This window comes from Eschrichtius robustus, chromosome 12 (genome assembly GCF_028021215.1).
Source record: "Eschrichtius robustus isolate mEscRob2 chromosome 12, mEscRob2.pri, whole genome shotgun sequence".
Lineage (NCBI taxonomy): Eukaryota > Metazoa > Chordata > Mammalia > Artiodactyla > Eschrichtiidae > Eschrichtius > Eschrichtius robustus.
The window spans coordinates 68,895,911-68,913,890 of NC_090835.1; the positions used below are offsets into that span (position 1 = coordinate 68,895,911).

At 43.1% G+C, this 17,980-nt stretch overlaps 1 protein-coding gene across 3 annotated transcripts in view; it reads left to right on the forward strand.

Moving 5' to 3' along the window:
* BLTP3A (bridge-like lipid transfer protein family member 3A) overlaps window positions 1–17,866 on the forward strand; it is a 59,161-nt gene extending 41,295 nt beyond the window's left edge. For 2 of the 3 annotated variants that reach the window (XM_068557915.1, XM_068557916.1), the window contains exons 11-21: window positions 347–486; window positions 893–1,034; window positions 1,285–1,478; window positions 1,691–3,147; window positions 7,713–7,909; window positions 9,354–9,508; window positions 9,593–9,743; window positions 11,642–11,904; window positions 12,361–12,469; window positions 12,595–12,701; window positions 13,108–17,866. In XM_068557915.1, the coding sequence (XP_068414016.1) occupies window positions 347–486; window positions 893–1,034; window positions 1,285–1,478; window positions 1,691–3,147; window positions 7,713–7,909; window positions 9,354–9,508; window positions 9,593–9,743; window positions 11,642–11,904; window positions 12,361–12,469; window positions 12,595–12,701; window positions 13,108–13,233 (3,041 nt within the window). In that variant the 3' untranslated portion in view covers window positions 13,234–17,866. The remainder of the gene's footprint in view (window positions 1–346; window positions 487–892; window positions 1,035–1,284; window positions 1,479–1,690; window positions 3,148–7,712; window positions 7,910–9,353; window positions 9,509–9,592; window positions 9,744–11,641; window positions 11,905–12,360; window positions 12,470–12,594; window positions 12,702–13,107) is intronic. The other variant, XM_068557917.1, reaches the window with a different exon arrangement.
* Window positions 17,867–17,980: the final 114 nt, after the last annotated feature.

The window sequence follows — 17,980 nt, forward strand, 5'->3', positions numbered from 1 at the left end:
GTGGCGGTAAAGCACTGGACTGGCTAATTATCCCAACTTACTCCCAGCTGATTATTCCAACTTTATCCCACGGAGAGACATCCATGACTTTTTTCTTTACGGAGTCCTGTTTGTTTCCAGGGATAGCTGCAGTGTGGAAGAGAGGTTGTTAGGTTCTCTATTCAATAGGCCGTTGCCTTGGTCTTAAGGAGAGAATAGTTTTTGAGTTCCATCCTGGAGCTTGCCAGTGTTAAACTCTTTCCTACATATAGCATTAATGATCTTAGGGTTTTTACTTTCCGAATTCTATTAATGATGATAGTTGAGTGTATCTGATTCTTTTTCCCACCTTCTTATTTTTATTTAGATTCTCTCTCCAGTCCTCGAAAGAACCCCCTTGAGAGAAGCCCCTCTCAGGGCCGACAGGCTGTCTTTCGGCCTCCAGCATGGAATCGCCTGCGCTCTAGCTGCTTGGTAATACGGGTGGATGACTTGGACGTCCACCAGGTAAGGAGCCCACGACACAGGGAAACAAGGCTGGAAAGGGGTGGAGCAGTTCATTTGGAACGCAACACATGTGATCAAGGTTGTAGAATTCAGGGGCTGTTTCCCTCCCTTCCAGGTGGATTTGACACTTTGGTCTGTTTCTTTCTGAGTGTGACTGCTGAGATCAGGACTTGGGATTCCCCACTTTGCTCTGAATACCCTGCTACAAACCTTTCACTGAAAAAACGAACTTGTAGATAGTGTTAGTCAGGTGTGAGAATGCCTGGAATCTGCATGAAGAGCACTCTGCTCCCTGTGACAGACTTTGGAAGAATTGTAGAGGCTTTATCCTCCTATCTCAGAGGAAATGGAGGAAATTCTATTCTGGGTGCTGTATAGATGCTAACAGCAACTCGTGATTGCATAGGTTTCTACAGCTGGACAGCCAAGTAAGAAGCCATCGACGCTCCTTTCCTGCAGTCGGAAACTTCACAACCTCCCCACTCAGGTCTCTGCCATTCATATTGAGTTCACAGAGTATTACTTCCCCGATAATCAGGAGCTGCCAGGTAAGCACCTGCTCTGGTCATTCCTTACTGTCTTGCTCTTGCTCTTCGCATTTGTCAGCCTCGGGGGCGCTCTGCTTATATTCTGTTTGTTATTTGGAGTTTTAAGTGTTTGAGTTAGTTTAGCACACCTTTGTTGAAAACTCTTCCCTGTGTAAATATATACCTTTGATAATAAAATGAATAGTAGCTGATAAGTAAGAGTCGAGCTGCTACTTCATTCATGGTGATTCTTTTTTTCTCTGCTTTCCAGTTCCCTGTCCCAATCTTTACATTCAGTTAAATGGTCTGACATTTACTATGGATCCTGTCAGCTTGCTCTGGGGAAACCTCTTCTGCCTGGATTTATACCGCAGCTTGGAGCAGTTCAAAGCTATCTACAAGCTGGAAGATTCAAGCCAGAAAGATGAACACTTGGACATCCGACTGGATGCCTTCTGTTTGAAGGTAGGGTAGAGAGTGGGATTTTTGTTCCCTGTTGGTAGCCACAGCTGCACTTCTACCATGGCTATAATCCAAGGTTCTGCTCTGTTCATTTGATAGAAGTAAGGAAAGCAGTTTTGGGTTCAGCCCAAATGGTCTTTCATGTGTGTATTAATGGTGGGTTGCAGAGTTGCTCAGCTGGCCATTCTGAATTGGGTTTCATTTTCTCTCTGAAGGTGAGCTTCCCGCTGGAGAAGAGAGAGCGGGCTGGGTTGCACCGTCCCCAGGCCCTTGTCTTCTCTGCATCAGGCGTGACTGCCACCAATACACGTCACGCCCCACATTGTAGCTGTCCAGACCTCCAGAGTCTCTTCCGGGGTTTTGCTGCTGCTGAGTTCTTTCATTCCAATTATGTTCAGTTTCCCAAGGTGCCAGGCGGCTTTAGCCTTCTGCACATGCTGTTTTTGCATCACGCCTTCCAGGTGGATTCCCGACTCCCTCAATCTAGTGCCCTCCCTCCCCAGAGGCTTAAGGCTTCCCAGGATCTCTGGTCCATCCACTTCACCCAGATCTCCTTGGACTTTGAGGGAACAGAGAACTTCAAAGGCCATTCCTTGAATTTTGTGGCCCCCTTCCCCTTGTCGATTTGGGCCTGCCTACCCCTCCGCTGGCAGCAAGCCCAGGCACGAAAGCTCCTTATGGCCACAGAAGGGAGGCTGAAAGCATCCGCCAGCTTTGGCAGTCCTGTCCATTCTGAGGCCCTTGCCCCTGACACTGTGTCCCATCAGAGGTCAAAGACTGAGCATGATTTGAAAAGCCTATCAAGCCTTACAGAAGTCATGGAAATTCTGAAAGAAGGCAGCAGTAGTGTGGATAACAAAGGGCCTCTGACAGAGCTGGAGGACACGGCAGATGTGCATGTGCTCATACACTCGCCTGAGCATGTCCGAGTGAGGCTTGACCACTACCAGTACTTGGCTCTCCTCCGCCTGAAGGAGGTGCTCCAGGGTCTTCAGGAGCAGCTTACTAAGGATACCGAGGCCATGACTGGGTCTCCTCTGCAGGACCAGACAGCTTGCATTGGCGTCCTCTTCCCCAGTGCTGAGGTGGCTCTGCTCATGCATCCTGTCCCTGGGGCTGTCGAAGCTGACTCTGAGGGTTCAGATACTACGAGCCTCGTAGATTCAGAGCTGTCTCCTTCAGAGGATAGGGAGCTGAAGTCTGATGCCTCCTCAGAACAGGGCCCAGCAAGCCCCAGGAAGGTTCTGGAGGACAGTGGCGTTGAAAATCTGGATGCATCCCAGGATAGGCCGCTGCCTCTCCATAGCAATGGAGAAGTGCAGGACTCAGATTCTCTTGCACAGCAGGAGGCAGGGAAGGGCCATGAGGCAGTTGATTCCTTACAGGCCAAGAGACTGAGCAGCGCCCAGGCACCTAGCTCACCAGCTGAGTTGAAGCCCCCAGGGGACAAGGATACTGCTGTGAATGGACAGGGCGAGCTCATCCCCTTGAAGAACATTGAGGGAGAATTATCAAGTGCTATTCACATGACCAAGGATGCCACAAAGGAGGCTCTACATGCCACCATGGACCTCACCAAGGAAGCTATGTCCCTGACTAAGGATGCCTTCAGTCTGGGCAGAGACCGAATGACCTCCACCATGCACAAGATGCTGTCTCTGCCCCCAGCCAAGTGAGTGGTTCTCTGCCTCCTTCATTCGCCTCCTCTCTCCCTCCTAGCTCTGGCCATTGGGCTCAGGCCTCCTGCTGTGTGCACTTGTAGATTGGGAAGCACCGTGTGGTCCAGGAGCGTGTATGGAATGGCCTAGTTAATGTGGCAAAGCCTTTAGTTTTCAGAGCTGCCTGTAGAGCAGCGGAAGAACTTTCAGGCTACTTAGAGGATGTAAGCATACCAGTCAGAGGGACTTTATTTTCAGGACTACACCTAACTCTGTGATAGGGGAAGAACCAGAAATTGCAATAAAATAACAAAATCCCATGGATTTTCTCATGCCTCCATATATCTTAGCCTGGTCTTGGGCAGTTTTCAAGTCAACATTTATTGCTTCTTAGCATCAAGCTGTCTCCTCTTTCACTGATTCACTATTATTGATACAGCTATGCTGTATCAGAATAATACTACCTGGCATCTGTATGATATTTTATTCTTTTCAGTGGTCTCTCACATAGTATTTTGTTTGATGTAATCCCCACAGCAGCTCGGGGAGGTCGCTGCAGATGTTTGTATCCCCAGTTTATAACTGAGGAAATGGAAGCTTCAGAGAGGATGAGCCCATGGATCCTGTATCTTATAACTAGAAAAGCTGGGGCTTTGGACTTGCTCTTTCTGGTACACCTTATCAATATCTGTCAGAATAATAGAGAAGGAAGAATTTCACTCATCCGTTGAACAAGTATTTTTTGAGCCCTTACTGTGTGCCAGGCTCTGTGTTAGATGCCGGGGCTACAGTGGGGAGTAAGCAGAAAACACAGAAATGCACAGTCAGAAGAGTGGGAAGGTATAGATTTTTCCATGGGTGCCTGTGGTTTTAGGAAAGATAATGAAAACTATGGGAAATCTTTGCTGGGACACTTCGTGGTTTGGGGACCATGGTTTGAAGATCAGTGGCTTTAGAACTTTTGTCTAAGTGGATTTTCTTAAGTGTGTCTCAAAGCAATGCCTGTGGGTATACTAGTACCTGCTAGGCCTAGATAGCCTAGGAGGAAAGAGAAGGAAAGCTTAAAGGATTAATTATGTAATAATACTAGGCAACATTTATTGAGTACTTTCTATGTGTCAGGCCTTGTCCTAAATATTACAATATTAATGCATTGAATTATTGTAAGAACCCTATAAGGCAGGTCCTAATATCACTCCACATTTTACAGATGAGAAAACTGAGGCTCGGAGAGGTAAGAAACTTGCTCAAGATCACACAGCTTGTGAGTGGTGGGGTGAGGATTGAAAGCCTGGACTCCCAGTCACCTAATGTGCTACCTTTTCTAATTAGAGAAGAGTAAGGGAGATGGGAAAAGAGAGGTAAAAAGGAGAAAAGAAAGGTGTGTGATACAAACTCTTTTTGAAACACCAACACTGACTTCCTAACTGCCCAGGCCAGTGGCCTTTTCTCAGTCATCTTTTTCCAGGACTCCTCTGTGCAGTCAGCCTTGCTGGTCAGTTCATTCTGGGCATTTGTAACCCACCCAGTTCCTCACACTTCTCAGAAGGAGTCTTTTCCTTTCCCTTGGCTGCTCTCTTCTTCCTTTTATCCTGTAAATGGAACTGTTCCACAGCACTAGGCTGTCCATATTCTGATCACTTTTGTCATAATTTTTATTTTTTAAATTATAAAAATGATTTGTGTTCATTTCGTTGACAATGTGGAAAAATAAAAGAATAAAGAAGAAAACGTAACAGTCACTTGTAATGACACTATCCAGAGACAGCCATTATTTACATTTGCATCTGTTTGCTTCCAATTTTTCGACACATATTTGTGTATCCATGTGAATGCTTGTATGTGCCTACTCATATAAAGTACACAAATATTATTTTATAATATTTGTGTATTTATATTATTTCTATATAATATAGAAAATTTCCAATTTTGTTCACTTTATGATTTATTGTGAATAGTTTCCCATTCATGAGGTACTTGAACATATAATTTTTAATTGCTCTTTTATATTCTTGCAAATATAATAATAAAACCAAGGCTGTGTTAAACGTCCCTATTTTTGTGAACATTACTCTTTATGCTTATCTAAATCTTTAGAATAAAACCCAGAAGTGGAATTACTGGGTCAAACACTACAAACATTTTAAGGTTCTTGATGTACTTGCCAAACTTTCAGAAGGTTTATATCACTGCATTTTTTAATACATTTGACCCTTGATCAATGTGGTGATTAGGAGCACTGAATCTCTGTGCAGTTGAAAATCTGCATGTAACCTATAGTTGGCCTTACCTATAAGAGGTTCGTGCATATGCATGGTTCCAACGCATCCACAGATTCAACCATCCGTGGATTGTGCAGTACTATAGTATTTACTCTTGAAAAAAATATGCATATAAATGGACCTGTGCAGTTCAAACCCGTGTTGTTCAAGGATCAGCTGTACTTTCTCTCTAGGTTATTTTGTCCATCTCCTCACGTCTGCGAGAGTCCTTATTTTCAGTCCTGACTTTCCTCCCCTCCCCTGCTCTTGCTTTAAAACTATCTACTGCCCATAGGTCCACATTGATCTCCCAGGGGTGCCTTGAACCTCACATATATAAAACTAAATTCCTTATCCCTCCCTCCTCCGGCCAGTTCTCTTTTTCTTTCTTTTTTTGGTGGCATCATTCTCTTGCTCATTCAAGCTCTGCTTCTTCCAGGCATTTGTCAGGTTCTGACCATACTTTTAAACTTAAGCATGCTTCAGAATCATCTGGAGGCTTGTTAAAACACAGAGTGCTGAGCCCTGTCCCCAGAGTTCCTCGTCCAGTAGGTCTGGGATGGAGCCTGAAAAGCTGCATTTCTAACGAGTTCCCCTTTAGATGATAATGTTCCTGTGAGGATGACGCTGGGAGCACAGCTCTAGGGAGTCTCACATCCGTTTTTCCTGTCTTCTCCCACATGTGGACTATTTTAGTGAACTATTAGTTGATTTCTTCATTGGGTATCTTTCCCTCTCTAGCATATTTGAAAAAGGCAGGTCAAACTTATTTTTTTTTTAATTAATTAATTAATTAATTAATTTTTGGCTGCATTGGGTCTTCGTTGCTGCGCGTGGGCTTTCTCTAGTTGCGGTGAGTGGGGGCTACTCTTCGTTGTGGTGCGTGGGCTTCTCGTTGCGGTGGCTTCTCTTGTTGCAGAGCTCGGGCTCTAGGCGTGCGGGCTTCAGTAGTTGTGGCTCGCGGGCTCTAGAGCGCAAGCTCAGTAGTTGTGGGACACGAGCTTAGTTGCTCCGCGGCATGTGGGATCTTCCCAGATCGAGGCTTGAACCCATGTCCCCTGCATTTGCAGGCGGATTCTCAACCATTGCGCCACCAGGGAAGTCCCAGGTTAAACTTCTTAAACCACAGGTATGATCTTGTTATTTCCCTTTTCTAAAGCCTTCTGGCTTTTTCTTTATTCTCCCTGAATTGAGTTTGAACTTCTTAGTGTGGAATAATTAGTTATTATGATATATCCACATGGCACTTTACAGTTTTTTAAAATAGACTTTATTTTCTAGAGCAGTTTTAGCTTCACAGCAATATTGAGTAGACAGTACAGAGATTTCCCGTATGCCTCCTGCACTTCACAGTTTTCAGAGCACTTTCATGCATTATCTTTTGTCCAGGGTTTTCTATAATCTGGCTGCCACTCATGTGGTAAAGTGAAAAAAGCACTTAGCAAGAAGTTAAGAGACTTGGGTTCTTCTTAATTCTACCTTTAACTGGGACTGAGTCAGTTTCTTCACCTATAAATAAAATAGGAGGGTGGGCACATAAGGTCTTTAAAGGTTTCTTTAAAGAAACCTTTCTAACTTTATCTTCTATTGCTCTCCCCCGACAAAACTTCCGCTCCAGCTGAGTTGAGCTCTTTACTAGTCTCCAAAGGTACATTTCGTTTTCTGACTCCATGCCTTTGCTCATGCTGTTTCTTCCCCATGGAAGGCCCTCTTCGTCATCTCTTTCACAGTCCTTCAAGGACCACCTCAAACATCATCTCTTTCCACAGAGCTGTTCTCTTCATCCTTTCCCCTCTTTGGTATTGCCTAGCCTGTGGCTTGTACCCCTGTCCCTCTTACGGTGTGTGTGACTTACTACCATATAAGGTTATTTGTGTATAAGTCTCCTCTCTCCTGATAGAATGTACATTCTTTGAGGACAGAGGATGTCTTATTCATCACTCCCCACCACTGCCCGGTGCCTTGTATGGTGCCTTGTATGCAGAGGTTATTCAGTAAGTACTTGAGGAATGAACATGGGTTTCAGGTACCATTCATAAGTACCAGGGCTGTAGGTAGTTGGTCTCTTCTGTACATGGGATGACCCTGAATAACCTTGACATTTGATATGGGAGAACTGCCTATGCAGTTTAAAATGCTGGAATATGAGGATTCAGAAAGGCCAGCAGTTGAAAAATGGTCTTGTAGCAGGTAATAGTTGACATCAAAGTTTATGTATACAATAACGGTCTGGGCTGAAAAGGATGGGTATTGCAAGGGAATGGAACAACATACCTCCTAAGCCACATTTGTGGGTTTTGTTTTTGTTTTTTAAACAGGGAGCCCATGGCCAAGACAGATGAGGGAGTGGCAGCCCCAGTAAGTGGAGGTGCTGCCCGACTCCGATTTTTCTCCATGAAGAGGACAGTATCTCAGCAGTCATTTGATGGTGTCTCATTGGATAACAGTGGCCCTGAAGACCGGATTTCAGTGGACAGTGATGGCAGTGAGAGCTTTGTGATGCTCTTGGAGTCTGGTAGGTGGAACCAGAGCCGGGCAGGGTTGTAGAGCCCCAAGAGTGTTCTTTCTGATGCCTGTATTCAGACCAGCAGGATGCAAAAGGAGCTGAGATTTGATAAAGTAGACATTTTCTTAATCAAAAAACCAAAAGAAGAGAGAAATTTTAGTGGATCTGTGGCGCTGACTTTATCCCCACATCTTCTAGGTTATTGATTAGTACTTGACCTTTATCACAGAACAACACTCAAAGAAGAGAGCGCTAGTCTTACAGCCATGTAGCTGTGGCGGTAAGACTAATTCTGTGGCTATATCAATGGTGTGTGTGTTTATTGTCTGCTCTTTGCCTAAACTATGTATTTTATTGTTGGAAAATAACTAGGAGCTTTTTGTCTATGATAAAACAAGTAACCTTTAGGCATTAGATTAATCACCACTAGGAGTTAACACTAGTTCTTTCAGCTTATTGAAATGAAAACTTTTAAAATCGCCCTTTAAGAGTATCTAAATGAAAATAAAAAGAGAATGTACTGTTTCTTAAGCTGGATGGTATATATCCATGTTTGTTTTGTTATTATTATTAATTTCTTATGGGAAAATCCAAATATTTAAAAATAGACAGAATCAAATAGCGAACCTTCATATACCCATTACCTAGCTTCAGATATTAAGAACTCATGGCCATTCTTGTTTTATATATTCTTCTGCCCACTTCCCTTCCTCCCATATTATTTTGGAGCAAATCCCAAACATATCATTTTATCCATAAATATTTTCATTATGCATCTCTAGAAAATACAAATTTTTAAAATATTAAAAATTAAAAAAATTATGGTAAAATACAATACACATAAAATTTACCATCTTAACTATTTAAAACTATAATTTAGTAGCATTAATTACATTCAAATCATTGCGTAACCGTCACCACTATCCATCTCCAGAGCTCTTTCATCTTGCAAAACTATACCCATTAAACAATAACTCCTCATTCCCTCTTCCACCAGCCCCTGGCAATCACCATTCTACTTTCTGTTTCTATGAATTTGACGACTCTGGGTACCTCACATAAATGGAACCATACGTGACTGGCTTGTTTCATTTCACATAAAATGTCCTTAAGGTTCATTTACGTTGTATGTAGCATGTGTCAGAATTTCCTTCCTTTTTAAGACCATTATTTGTTGTATGTTTATACCACATTTTGTTTAACCATTTATCCGTCCGTAGACACTTAGGTTGCTTCCATTTACAGACTTTCTTTAAGGTGACCAAATACCATTGTCCTTTTAAAAATTAACAATAATTCCCTAAATTCATTAAATATCTAGTTAGTCTTCAAATTTCCAGTTGTCTCATGAGTGTCATAAATGTTTTGTTTTTACAGTTGTCACTGTTTTTAGAGATCGGATTTGAATAGAATTTTTTGACTCTCAAATTCTTTTGTTATCTTTCTTATTCAGAGTCTGGTCCAGAATCTCTTCCACCAGGATCTCTTCCCAATGTCTTAGACAGTGCTGGTGTTCAAGGGAGCCCTGTTACGGATAGTTATGGCCAGGGATCACCAGAGGCCAACAGTTCAGCCTCACCCAGTGGGGAAGACCTCCATCTTCACCTGGTCAGTTGTTCTACTTTCTTCTCTGCAGAGGGTACGCTCTAAGCTGGAAGCTTGGGACTCAGCTAAGGGAGTCTCCTTTTACAGGTTTCAGTTCTGGTCCTGAAGGTGAATGAGGTGTCTTTGGGTATTGAGGTACGTGGTGAGGACCTGACTGTGGCCCTGCAAGCAGAGGAGCTGACCCTTCAGCAGCTAGGCACCGTGGGACTCTGGCAGTTCCTGCATGGACAGTGCCCAGGTGAGGATGGTGCGATTGCAGGAGAGCTGGTGGGATTTTTCTGGGGCATCCATAGCTTAACTTGCTCCTGTCACTGTGCTCCAGGGGCAGCTACCTTAGTGCCAAGCCCTTGGCGCTTCTCTCCAGCAGCCATTAGGGGGAGGAAGAAGTCTAATGAAGCCTCCTTCTTGCAAGGTGCCTCTCCCAGAGCTCTTTCTGGGGTTTTGTACTCAGTAGGCTAGTCTCCATCCTCACCTCCCAGGTGCTCCTTATGCTTATACATGAGGACTGTGTCCACTTCTTTGTGAGGCTGCTAACATCAAGCTATATCTGATGAGGGAACTTCTGATTCAGTCCTTTGATGTGAATTATCATTTATACTTTAAAAGATGACAGGAAAAATCTGGGCTTATGCTACATGCTTTGTTTAAAAAATTTTTTAAAAATATTGAGTAGATACTAAAAGAATACTTATAAAATATATATAAGGTATAAAATAACAACAATACAATGAACCCATGTACTCACTACCTAGTTTAGTAAATAGAACAGTACCATTAACTTTGAAGTCCCTGGGAGTCCCTCTCCAGAACCTTCCTCTTGCCTCTCACCTATCATAGGGAATCACTGTCCTGAATTTTGTATTTCTCATTCTCTTGCTTTACAATTCTTCTGCATGTGTTTGTATCAATGTATTATTTAGCTTTGCAGTTTTTCAGGTTTTTCTAAATGGAATCATAGTTTGTATTCTTTTGTGATTTGCTTCCTTCAAGTACCATGATATTCTTCAGATTCTTCTAGGTTGTTGAGTTAGCTATAATTTATTCATTTTTACTACTATATAATATTCTATTGCAGAAATATACCACTTTTTGCTTTTTTAAAAACTGCTTATGCGTACTATGAAATTCACTCCTTGTAAGTATACAATTTGATAAATATTAGTAAGCTTACAGGGTTCTACAGCCATCACCATCACCCCCAAAATATCTCTTGTACCCATTACTCTAGTTACTTCTTCAGTCTATTCTGAACAGACATTTGGGTTGTTTCCAGTTTTTTTGCTATTTCAAATAGGGTTGTCTTGACATGCCCATCCTTGTACACGTCTCCTGATATGTATGTTGGAGAGTTTCTCCAGGTTTATATTCCTGAGGAAATAATTGTTAGGTCATTAGGGTAGGTATAGCTTTAACCTTAGTAGATAATGCCAATTTGTTTTCCAGAATGGTTGTACCAATTTGCATTTATATAAGTATGTAAGTTGTTTCATAGCCTTGGCTACACCTGAGATTATTCTTTATGCGGTTTGAGTAAATTAGCATAGATCCCGCTTGGCTTCCTCAGAGAGAGGTGAGAAGACCAAGACTTGGAGAAAGGAAGAGGTGATCAAATATAGCAGAGTTGAGGGTCCTCCGTTTGTTTGTTTGCTTGTTTGTTTGTTTTTGGCTGTGCTGTGTGGCTTGCGGGATCTTAGTTCCCTGACCAGGGATTGAACCTGGGCCACAGCAGTGAAAGCACCGAGTCCTAGCCACTGGACCGCCAGGGAATTCCCAAGGGTCCTCTGTTTTAAGAGCTTTACCTTGGCCATCAGCCCAGTGCCTCTGATTCATAGCAAGACCAGCTTTTTATTGGCCCTTAACATCCCTTCTGTCATGAGAGGCATTAGAGCAAAGTAGCCAAGCCCACAGTCTTTGCAGTCAGGCTGCCTGCGTGCAAATCGTATCCTTGCTACTTACAAGTTGTGTTACTTTGGGCAAGTTACTCTCTGTGCCGTAGTTCTTTCATCTCTAAAATGGGAATGATAATAATACTTCTGGCCCAGGGTTGTTAGGAATATTAAATATATATAAAGTGCTTAGAGCAATCACTGACTAGTAATTAATTCATATGTTTTCCTTCTGTCTTTCTTCTCAAAGGCACAAGCTTTCAGGAAGCCTCAACTTTGAAGACTGGCCACATCAGGCCAGCTGTAGGCCTTCGCTTTGAGGTGGGGCCTGGTGCAGCTGTTCATTCCCCTCTGGCCACACAGAATGGCTTCCTGCGTTTCTTGCTTCAGGGCTGTGACCTTGAGCTGCTCACTTCAGTGCTCAGTGGCCTGGGGCCCTTCTTGGAGGATGAGGAGATCCCACTGGTAGTTCCCATGCAGATTGAGCTCCTGAACTCCAGGATCACTCTAAAGGTGAGAGGAACTTTTGGGTTTTACCCTAGACTTTGTCAGGCAAGGGATTCTGGCAGTGACAGTAACTTCTTCTCCTGTCCCTGTAAAATGTGGTGAGGATCAAGTGATCCTCTAATCCTCTAATGCATATTAGCATTCTTTGTCAGTGTTACAGTAGTAGTACATAAAAATGTGTTTCTGGCAAAGAGTCCTGGGTTCAAGTGAGAGGATCTTGTCTCTAGCCCTGACCCTTGGCATGCAGCATGACTGTGCAAGCCCATTAGGTTATCAGATCCTCAGTCTCACCACCTCTAGAGTGGGAGAGACTCAATTATGCCTCTCACATCTCGCAAGAACGTATGGATAAACATACATTTGACATAAAAGTGCTTCCAGCTCAATGGTAGAAGCATGGCTTGTTACCTAAGTTGCTCTGAGCTGGTTGGGGGCATCATGTGGTTTCTCTCTTTCCTATAGGACGATATCCCCCCCATCTATCCGACCTCTCCAGGCCCCATCCCCATCACTCTAGCCATGGAGCACGTTGTGCTGAAGCGGAGTGACGATGGTGTGTTCCACATTGGCGGTGAGTTGGGCTTGTCAGCCTCCCGGCTTCTCTGCCTTTTTGCTCCTGTAAGGGAATAGGTGACAACTAGGAATAGTCTGCGTGTTGCTGGCAGCTTGTCATTTAGAACCTTTACTTTTTTCCAGCTGCTGCTCAGGACAGACCATCAGCCAAAGTACTTAAAAGTGAGAAGAGGCAGCCCCCAAAAGAACAGGTGTTTCTGGTGCCCACAGGGGAGGCTTTTGGCCCACAGGTGAGGATATAACTGAACAGTACCTTTCCCATAAACCCTTAGGGGCTGTAATCACAGAAGCTGGTAAAACCCAGAGGGCTGAAAAGGCTGCTTGTGCTGGGTACAGCTGGGCGGTGTGGGCTCCTGTCACCTAGCAGCAGCTTCTAGAAGTGCTGAACAGAGGATGTAAGTCAGGAGCTGGAGGTAAATAGTTGCTGATGACATCTTCCACCTGTTGCTGTCCCTGCAACTGATGAACTCGGAAGAGGGGTTTAGGCTCTTAGAAAATATCTAGTTGGGTTCTCTTGATCATTGACCAAACTTATGGGTTGTTCTGCTTGAATTCTTCCTCCTCGTTCCCTTACTGGATGTTTCTGCAAGGTGTGTTACCTTATTCATTCACTGTGAATTACTAATTGTTCCTCAGGTGCAAGAACTGCCTACCCTACAAAAGGAACTTATAGAAACTAAACAAGCATTGGCTCATGCCAACCAGGATAAAGAAAAACTTCTTCAGGAGATTAGGAAATATAACCCGCTCTTTGACCTCTGACAGCAATGGCTCAGCCATCTGTGCCAAGGAGAGAGGAGGAGATCACCAGCAATCGCACCACCTGCGACAGGCACCATCCAGTGTTGGACAAGTCAGCTAAGGATGCTCAACTCACTCCTCATGGTGTCCTTTCTACTAGCAGTTCTGACTTGGATGGAAGACAGGGCAAAGTATTACCACGTTCCAGGAAGTTGGGGGCAGCTTTGTGCGTGGCTCAGGCATCACGTCTTTCCTGTATAAAGCCTTTTGGCCCTCTGCACACTAGGCGGAATCTCCTCAACACTGTAGGGTCATTTCACCGTCTGGTTTCACAGCAGAGACATTTGCTTACTCTGCCTGTGTGAACAAGGCAGAGTACCCATCTCCTCAGTTGGTCACCCACAGAGCCACCAAAGATTCTATGTTCCAGAGCTTCCTGTAGTGGACCTGAGAAGTCCTTGGCCTGAGCTTCGGCCACAGTAGTAGAGTGGAACAGGAAATAGCCAGCAAGGCGGGAGCCTGGGGAGGCACAAGAATAAATGAGACATGGATTCTGCCTTGTTTGGAAAGGAAACCAAGCTCACGTCATCTTGGCTCATATTACAATCAGATTTTTCAGGGTTAAGCTTTCTTTCTGTGATGCTTTCATCGCTGTGATGCTGTGGTAGGAAGTAAACAACAGTAGCAGCTCACTTGTATCATCTTTCCCTTCTATAACGCAATCTGTTTGAAATTTAAGAAGAAACTATTCACCCTGAGCTAGGTTGAAGGCATGACATGGTGAGGGTCGGTAGGGGAGCTTGGTTCTGTGCCACTGTTGCTGGCCGTGTCCCTCTTCCACAGCTGCACCTCACAGATTATTTCCTGTCTCCCTGGGGTCCCTGGCACACCTGCTTTCCCAGCACTATGACTTTCTACCAGCACTCTCGTTAGCACTTGGTGGTTTGGGAGCTGAAAATGTGTTTTAAACCATAACATTAACATCTCAGCCTGTTTCCTCTCACCCCCCCCCCCCATCACTGTGGCTTTTTAAAATCATGTTAGTTTGACTTAAGTAAAAGACAAAGCAAAACAAAACCCTTCAACCTAGCTAGGTTTTGCCCCTGCCTGATGAAAGAGCTATTTCCCCCTCTTTCTTTACTACCGAATTCTTTACCAACACTCTATCTTCATCCATACTGCTCTGTGATATACTTCAAGCTGTGTTGGACAGAAGTTCATCAGCTAACTCACCTTGAATTGGCAAGATGGCAAAATAGTGATTTAGTAGTGTCACTAAAGTCTTAATCACACATGACCTACTGAAGGAAAGATAAAATGGTTTCCTTTATGGGAAATCATGCCTGACTTGTATATTCTAGTTTTTTGAGGATAAAAAGAAATATGTGTTCAAGAAGGAACAAGATCTAATTTGCTCAGACTTTTACAGACTTTTTGTTGTGGTTCTTCACTAAGGCAATCTTAAAAACAACAATTACTATGAGATTATGGGAGTGTTCTGTCATGCTTAGGAAACAACACAGAGACTTAAAAGTAAACACCTTTCTAGAGAGAATGTTAACAGGGTAAGTTCCCTATGGGTTGATGCTTGGTTTAACCTTATTTAAGAATTTTATAAATTACCTGAAAGTAGGATATTACAGTGCAATCAAATGTCACTGCTTCCAGGCAGTGAAAGATAAACCAGAAGAAATTGAAAAAAAAAAAGTGAAATTACAGAAGATTCACAAACTGGGCTGTGAATACTCAGGAAAGTGACAGGTGAGGTTCTGTATAGGTAAGTGTGAAGTAACGCACTTATGGGAGAATCAGCAACCAGCGAGGCAGTGAGCTCTGTTAGAACTCAGGAAAGAAACCTAAGCATTGCTGAGAGGGAGGAGGGGTCAGTGTGCTGCTGTGGCCAAAAGCCTGACTGCATCATCAGGAAGGGCACGTGGAGCCAACACAGAAAACAGCACCTCATGCAAGGCCGTGGTAATGTCTTAAATTATCTGTGCACTTCTAGTGACCTTATTTACAAAGTGTATGGTGAAGAGAGGAAAGGTCCAGAGAACAGCAAAAATGATCAGGTGGTAGAGGTACTTCCACATGTGGACACATCTTTAAAATGTTGGCTCCAGTTCTGAAAAGATGAAAGTTGAGGGTAGTGTTAGATCAGATATTCAGTCAAGAGCAGGGACATGTTCTTCAGGTCCCAAAATACTAGCTCTAGGGCTGTACCTATTAGCCTTAGGTAAAAGAAAGCACTTCTCGTAGCAAATCAGAAACTTCTAGGGGTCATTGTTCAAGAAGTGGTGCTGGCAGAAACTGTATGGGTACAGAAGGTTTAAGAGGAATCCTTGCATGATGGTTTTCCAAAAGGAATTATGGAAAACTAGGGCTATTTGGTGATATACAACAGAGAGGGTAACTGCATCCCTCCACAGACTCCCCCTTAAGTGCCTTTTTCAAAGGCAGAATGATGAACAAAAAGAATCACACTCCTCTCAAGTATGGCATTTCTAATGTGTTTAAAGGGGGAGGAGGGAGAGCCAGTAGCCAGAAAATAGAATTATTCAACCTTAGGTTCACCTGAATTGGTATAAAATCACATTCTGATTCTCTTCCCTTCACCTCCTCTTCTACCCACTGTGTCCCTCCATGCAAAGAATTGCTTGGTACACCCTCACCTTAAGCTTGTGCTTGGTGGGAGGCAATAGAAACAAATCTGGCAAGCACTGAGGTTCACCCCTTTAATGAGCAGAGCTCAGTCAGGTTTCTGGGCTCTCTGGCGCTCTCGTCCATGTAACAAATGGAGCCCTAGAATTTGAATTTCCTTATGTGACAGCTTTGGGCATTGTGTCTTGAAGTTCCTGCCTCAGGAAATGTGGTTGGGGTCATTGTCCCATGGAATTTTAGTAAAAATCATCTTGTATAACTTCATACTCCTATTCATTGGGGGAAGAACGACTTTCAAAATGAAGAAGTGTGACCTTGTTTGTAGTCCTCAGGATAAACGTAAAGGAAAAAGACGGAAGGAAAACATAGTAGTATCAGCTCCTGTGGACTGCTTAACAATTTCTGCCTTGGAGCTCTAAGACTCCGTGAACAAGAAATAACAATACCTCAAGAAAATGTCTGGAGTGATAGCACCGCTATCCCTCAAAAGACTTCAGCCACCGCACATCACCATTTCAGCTGTGAAGCATTTACAACTACGTTATCATCTATGATCGTCTAGAGTCCCTGTTTACACGGATATACTAGAGATGTGCTTTAGTGCATATGGACTGGTTTAAATCTCTCTTAGCTGAGCTGCAGGGACGGTTATCAATCTCAAATTCTGTTTTCAACTCACTGGAATAATTAACCTAGTCTATTAGACTTAAGACAGAAGGAGTAGGTTCTATTCTCATGATGGCTGCTTTTTGCTGTGTGTTTAATCTGACCCTCATTTTGCCACAGGCCTCAACCTTTACGTACCCTTTTTCATGGTTCTGAAAGGAATGGTTCCTGTCTATGGAATATACAAGGGATAAGCCACCCCTCACGTACCCCATAACTTAAATGCTTCCATTTAACCCATTTACATCAGTTTCCCCATAGGCTAGTTCAGGGTTTTTTTTTTTCTTCTCTCCCCTATTTAATACTTGCCTAAACTTCCGAAAACAGTTATAGTAATATCACAAAACTATGGAAACAACATTGCTACACAAGCTAGTAGGATGACAACTGGTTATTTGAGAACTGCAAGAGCTGTGTCATTGCCTTGTGATTTACCATAGTAATTACTGTGTTTCAAGAGATTCTGGTGTGATGTCCTGTCCTTTCAGGGACTACGGCCTTCCCCAGGATCTTCCCCCACCTTCTGCTAGAATAGGAATATTCCCATTCACCTCTGGGTAGGTATGGATAGTAGCTGTTGTTGAATGGGGATTATTTTCTCCCTCTCTTACAACAGATACAAGCGGAAACACTCTCAGATAACCTTAAACTGTGAGGCTTTGCTAAGTGGCTAGACTTGGGATGTGTACTTCCTTCTTTATTATTTGTAAATTTCAGCCTTATCCAGTATCTCAAACTGCAATAGGTATAGTTCTTATAACCACTTAAAAAGCTCCCTCTGAGAGCTGAGAGAAGATCTGTTTTTGTTTTTCCCTTCAATATATTAGTTTTTGGTCAAGATTTAGCCTGAGTCTTACAGCATTTCTTTGTGGAATACACTACTGAAGTGTCTTCTCCATTGGCTAACTACACGTTTAAAGCCATGAGTTTTAATGTAAGATAATATAATCCAGATTTGCCCAACTTTGTGTGTCCAAGCTGTTTCCCCCACTCAGGGTGCTAAACAGAATTGGAATCTTTACTAAGACATGCTCAGGAAAGCTTCAAAAGAGAACAGCTTCAAAACCCCTCTCGTTATGACACCAAATGATTGAGAGGAAAGAATTCTTGGGGATTGCCAATTATATTACAGTAGCCTTATTACTGCTAATCACTGTCAATAAAAGTCACTCCATTCCCCTCTACGTGAGGAAAACAATGAGAATGTATCCAATGAACTGGAATATTGGTCAGTATTGGGAAATATTAATGTTGCAGTATCTAATCAAACCTTGAGTGTACTGGTTCTGTGAACCACTTGAAAAAAGCAAATTAAACTTATTAAACAGTATTGGTTCTGGTATATCTGTTTATAGCAATTGAAACATATGGGTTTTTACATTGTTTTTAAGTACTTTAAGTACTCTTTTATGAGATAAAATTTTAATGGTTCTGGTAGGCAATG